Source organism: Vicia villosa, unplaced genomic scaffold, assembly GCF_029867415.1.
Source record: "Vicia villosa cultivar HV-30 ecotype Madison, WI unplaced genomic scaffold, Vvil1.0 ctg.005558F_1_1, whole genome shotgun sequence".
Classification (NCBI taxonomy): Eukaryota; Viridiplantae; Streptophyta; class Magnoliopsida; order Fabales; family Fabaceae; genus Vicia; species Vicia villosa.
This window is the reverse complement of record NW_026706644.1, coordinates 83,814-90,310: the sequence shown is the minus strand read 5'-3', so window position 1 is coordinate 90,310 and position 6,497 is coordinate 83,814. Positions and strand designations below refer to the sequence as shown.

Below are 6,497 nucleotides of genomic sequence, written 5' to 3'. Positions count from 1 at the left end.
GACTCCTTAGAAGAACACCTTTGTTTTTTTAAAATATTGGCATCAACCCAATTGGCCATGTTTTTAATCCTTTCTCATATGCAACCAAACGATCCATATCTCTAAATCTCTTATTCCCTTCTTGAATAAAATCCCATATGCATGAACAAAATAAAAGTGAGAAAAGAAAAGACAAAAACATTGATAGAAACTATATACTAGAAAGATAAAGAAATGAAGAATGTGTTTTAATCACGGTTGTTTTCTTCCAGCGTGAAGCCACCAATGCCAAGAGTCAAAAATCAATAGAATCTAGTTTCAAAACTCTACCAATATTTTCACTAACAATGTCCACCATAAATGCATTGCGTGAGAATATCACCTTAACGTTGTAGCACTGCAAAAAAGGTGTCACCAAAAAAGTAAATAATTCCCATTTTCTGGTTACCAAAACAATGAGTTATCCCTTTTTTTTTTTATATCAATTTTCTTTTCTGAAATAACTCGTTTGGTTACATTTTTTTGCTTGTACTTAAGGAAGGAATTCTAATACTTTGAGAATCAAATACTTAATAAAGAGACTACTAGTTGATGGAAGGTTGTTTATATCATTGCATTATCACATTTAAATTGTTATTACTTGATTATGATGTTTCACTAAATTTCATAAGATCAATCTATGGCTGCAAACTTCGCAACTGAATTATTATTTTTTCCCGATAAAAGTATGTGGTTATATTTAAATGGAAATATTAAAGAAAAATGCTAACGAGTGTTCCTGGGATATTTTTTAAGTGATTAAAGCAATACGTTTTTTTTTAAAAATGTGTTTGCAAATATTTGTTAGCATGACCTATATTTAAATTTAAATTTATAAAATTATTGTTGTGGTTGTATCTCATGTCAATGTTAAGAAGGTGTATCTATTATATGTTATCTTTCTCCTTGAATAAAACTGTTGTATTTGACTTATATTTGTGAAAATATCCGCTAGACTATGGTATTTAATGAGTTATAGAAAAACACCATGGAACTTTATAGACGATGATTAGTAAAGTCTTAGTCAGATTCTCAAGTAAATTGTGTGTGTATATCCATTTTGTGATAACATACTTATTATACTTATATAGTAAATATGATTTTCTTCGCATTTAATGCACATTATGGTGACTGTCTTGATTTATTGTGACCCTTTTGACCTCGATATGGGGTTTAGGGCGGGTCTAACCTAATTTGAAATTTAAGACGATTATTAGAACGAAGTTCTTTTCATCCGTCATAATTAAATATTTAATTTTTAAAAAAAATTTTAATATTTTTTACAATTAAATTTTTTGTATCAACTATTTTTTTTTAGTAAGCAAGAATCCAATAAAGAGAGAACTAAGGGTTCTCCAACCCGCTTACAAAAGAACCGGGAAACCCCGATAAAAAGGAAAGATTACAAATCAATTACTATCACGAGAGATAATACAAAGGATCCATACAAAACTCGTAGAAAGAATAATTGGGGTGTGTAATTTTCCTATAAAACGACCATTTCCACACCAAGAGCTTGATGTTTCAAACGGTATTGTTCACATTCCAAGCCTCCTTCCGAAAACACTTCCCATTTCTAACCAACCAAAGACTCCAAGTAGTAGCAAACCAAACTACTCCCAACTTTCTATCCTTCACCTTTCTACTACGAAAAAATAGGTGCCACTCCATAAAATTCGACCGGCACTCCTCTTCAAAAATAACCCCTTTACCCACCCAAAAAGCTATCTCCCTTCAAATATTTTTCACCACCAAACAACTTAAAAATAAATGGTTCCTACATTCCATACAATATCCACAAAATATGTACTTTAAATCATCCAAGGGAACAGACATACCTCGAGTCACCAAAAGATCTTTCGTCGGAAGTCTATTATGAAAAAGTCTCCATCCGAGAGCTTTTATCTTAAAAGGCACATCCATCTCCCACAATAAACCGAACACCTCCGCATGATTAATAGGAGGACCATACGGTATACGAAGCCTCTCATAAAAAGCAAAATAAGAAGCTACTGAAAAACTCAAATCCGGATTTCCGGGCCAAATCACGGAATCTTTCCCTACCGACCACCCTCTAAAAACCGCTACTTTATCCTTAAAAGCCAAGACTTCCTCCATGAGCACCACATTATCCCCTACATCCACGGGTAACAAAAAATCACTCCAATTCCATACACCATCCATCCAACCACCCATGGCCGCTACCGGATCATTCTTTAAACGGGAAGCAAGAAACAAATCCGGGAAACACTCTTTTAAAGCGATGTCTTCCAACCAAATAGAATCCCAAAAAGGAGTATTAAAGCCATTATGAACGTTAAACTTACTACAACTAGCTATAGGATCATGAGAAGATGACGAATTAATCCTTAAAATATTCTTCCACCAAATGGAACAAGAAGAGGAAGCCTTCTTTTCCGTGCCACATCCAAACACTTTGGAAGATAAATCACCGTAACGCGATTTCAACACATTAAACCACAAAGAACTTTGACCTTGATGAATCTGCCACCTCCACTTGTTAAGAAGATCCAAATTAAACATAGCCATGTTTTTGACACCTAATCCACCTTTATTCAAAGTTAAAGTCACATCTTCCCACTTTAACCAATGAATTCTCCTTTTATCTTTCGTTCCACCCTACAAGAAATTACTTTGAATGATAGTAAACTTTTTCACCACCTTTCTCGGCATCTTGTAAAATGACATAGTGAAAATACTTAATGAACTAAGCACACATTTGAGAAGAGTAATTCTCCCTCCCAAATTTAGGAAACGATTCGTCCAACCTTCCAACATATTCTTCATTTTCAACAAGAGCGGATTCCACGTGGCTTCCTTCCTTGGATTGAAACCAATTGGAATGCCAAGAAAATAAAAATTTCTATCTTCCAACTTACAAGAAAGAAAGTAAGAAACTGCCTCTAAAAAACGTAAATTAGTATTAATGCCAATTAACTTACTTTTGAGATAGTTGATTCCAAGCCCCGATACTAGTTCAAAATCCCGAAGAACTGCTCTTAACGCCCAAACATGTTTCCAATTACCATTCCCCACAATAAGTGTGTCATCCGCGAATTGAAGAATGTCCACCTTACAAGAATCCCTAATAGCAAAACTTTGGAATTCTCCCACTTTAATCGATTTTCTAACAAGGCCCGTAAGACCTTTCACCAGTAACACATAAAGGAAAGGTGAAAGAGGATCACCTTTCCTTAGACCTCTAGAAACCTCGAATTCCTTTGTTGGACTCCCGTTGACCAACACCGACATTTTACTAGAAAACACCAATAACTCCATCCACCGCCTCCACTTTTCCCCAAAACCCATCCTTTTCAATATGTACTGTAAGAAATTCTAACTAACCTTGTCACACGCTTTTTCAAAGTCCACTTTAAAAAGAATACAATTGCTCCCTTCTCTTCTAGCATAATCCACCACCTCGTTCGCCACTAGCACTCCGTCTAACAATTGCCTACCGGGAACAAAGGCACTTTGACAAGGAGAAATAATAGAATTGAGAACGCCTTTTAATCTCCCCGCCAAGAGCTTAGCTACCACCTTGTACAAACATCCCACCAAACAAATGGGCCTATATCCATCCAAACTAATCGGATTGTTAGACTTCGGAATTAATGTCAAAAAGGAAGAAGTGATCGCCTTTGAAATAGATGTTCCATCAAAGAAATGATTGAAGTAATTGATAAAGTCATCTTTAATAAAATGCCAACACTTCTTTATGAAAAGAAAAGAGTAACCATCCGGCTCCAGACTCTTCATTCCACCGCAATTCCATGTCGCCTCTTTGATTTCATTCTCAAGAAAATGTTTTTCTAGTCCCTCCGCATCCTCTCTAGAAATCGCCTTAAAATCCACACCGCCTCTTTGATAGTTAAATATTTACATTTTATATCAAGGTTTAATTATCTTTCAAAATACAAAATTAAATATGAAAATGATTAGTCATGTTGTCAACTTTTTTTTTCACATATTAGGTTATTAAACAAAAAGGTTTAATTATCTTTCAAAATAAAAAATTAAATATGAAAACGATTAGTCATGTTGTCAACTCTCACATATTAGGTTATTAAACAAAAAAATTTGTATTTTGTAAAGATTTTATATAAGAAATATAATTTTTGTTTATATTGTGTTTTAATTATTTATAAGGTAAGAATTAAAAAATATATTTAACTTAAAATTAAATATAAAGTTGGTATTACGATTATAAAAATAAAAAAAATTTATTCAATAATAGTTTAGATATTCAAATTACTCTAGAAATGATCGTTGCTTTGTTAAAGATTGAAACAATGTTTAAAAAACACCCAAAAATCATTAGTTCTAATAAAAAGGATAGTAAAATTTGCTCTTTTGTAGCTCTATTAAATTTAAACACAAAACCTTTCAAATAAAACGTCATTTCTTTACCAGCTAAACAAGCATATGTACACATTTTTCGTTTTTTAAAAAATTTAGTGAATTTTTATTTTTTGAGGTCTAAAATACCTTTAGAAAAAAAAATTAGGTACAAGGCAAGGGCCTAGCCCGCCTTACCCTTGAGCCGCCCCTAATTGGGTCATGATGTTTGCCAATTAGCTATAAATGAATTATCTTATACATGTAAGTTTCTTTATTTGATTGCATCCTTAATGCCAGCTTTGGGGTGGATGGGACGACCCAATCCTTTAATCAGACCTGACCTCATTTACTGTCGCTGGTGCGCTCTTCACTATGTTATACAATGGACTTAAATTTAAGGAATCCTTGCCTACCAAGTGGTTAAACATTTATGCAAAATAAGCCACTTAGGGGAAAATTGTTTCTTGAGACTGACTAAGAGGTCAGACATTTACATAGTTTTTCAATCATTAGTCGCGTAGGGGTAAAACGCTTTCTTAAATCGATTAAGAGTTTGAACATTTACCTAATCACTTAAATATGAGTCACGTAGTGGATAAATGCTTTCTTGAGACAAGAAAAAATATCAAACATCTTTACGTTCCCTAAGGATGAACCACGTTGGCTGAAATGCTTTCATGAGACCGATTAAGAGTTTGAAAATTTACGCAATCTATTAAGTATGAATCACAAAGTAACTCAATATTTTTATGAGATCGACTAGGAGATCGGACATTTACAATATAAATTTTCATTAATATAAGTGTTTCAAGCAATTTTTCATATTTTTAAAACTATAAAAATAGTATTAAAACATAAAAATATAATATATCAACTTTATCACTTTATTGACGTTATCATTTTTCCAATAAAACTATAGGGAGAAATTCATGTTAAAGTTAAATGGTTTTTACTTATTTTCTCTAATTTATTTATTTATTTAATAAGCAATTGATAATATAAAGCTCGCACCAGGGGTGCAACCCTTACAAAGAAACGCTAAATAGCATTTGAACAAGATAAAGGGAGTTTAAACCATTCATAATAAATGACACTAAACTTAGAGTAACCAAAAGACAACCATCTCCAAGATAGGAAGATGATATTGGAACAAACCACATCATAGCAAAAAAACTTACCCTTAAAGATTATGTTTTAATACTATTTTCTCTAATTTATTAATGGAAACAGTTAATGTTGATTCAGCTCCCGTTGTTTTTGCTGCTGCATATATCAACTAACAAGTAGTTGAGATATATGTATTTATATGAGAAGAATCAAATATAAAATTTAAAAATATAGATAAAGGTCCAACAATGAAGGTGAAAATGGAGAGACCACCAACTTTCACTAAGCCATAATGAGCTTGTGGAAAAGCTATGTAGAGCATGGAAGTGAGTGTTTGTCATTCATTCAAACCAATAGTCTACCACAAATAAAACAATCTTCCTATCTTCTTAAGAAATCTTCACCATTCCATCAACTACTTACCTATCAATAAAACATATCATCAAACACCCTATATTAACTTTTAATTCATATTTCATTTACACTACAAAATACCCTTTTTCATAATTTACTAAATAAAATTATACAACCCAATCAAATTTTTGCTTTATGCCAAATGGCAGTCAATTTTTTCAAAATCCTTTAAAGCACACCATTATCCGATTAAAACAAATGTTATGTGAAATAAACTTTTTCATTTCCACTACTTTTCACTTACACTTCTATTTCTCTCATTTCATAACTCCGTTTCTTAAATTCAAACTTAGATTTCTTACTCTCTCTCGTCTCCTGATTCTTCTTATTCAACAAACTCAACTCATTTTATAGTGTGATGTTGCTGATGTTCCTAAAAGAAGAATAAAAAAGAGCGTAAAATCACCAAACATGAAGGAACAGTGACCGAGTTTGTTTTTTTCTTACTGGTGCTTTTCTTCATCCTAGGTTTGTGTTTTGTTTCACTATTTGTTTTTTATTCACTTGTCTTATTTTTCTGTTTAACTCTGTTTCGATTTCTAAATATTTAAGTGTTTTCATTGGATGATTAACTCCTTTTCTTATCGTTGTTATTA

General features: G+C 32.4%; 1 protein-coding gene across 1 annotated transcript; it reads right to left on the bottom strand.

Moving 5' to 3' along the window:
• Positions 1 to 2,658: 2,658 nt before the first annotated feature.
• LOC131642662 (uncharacterized) lies at positions 2,659 to 3,291 on the bottom strand. The gene has a single exon (XM_058912882.1). The coding sequence runs from the start codon at positions 3,289 to 3,291 to the stop codon at positions 2,659 to 2,661; it is 633 nt and encodes a 210-aa protein (XP_058768865.1).
• Positions 3,292 to 6,497: the final 3,206 nt, after the last annotated feature.

Coding starts and splice junctions, on each gene's coding strand:
- LOC131642662 (XM_058912882.1), bottom strand. CDS start 3,291: ATGTCGGTGTTGGTCAACGGGAGTCCAACAAAGGAATTCGAGGTTTCT.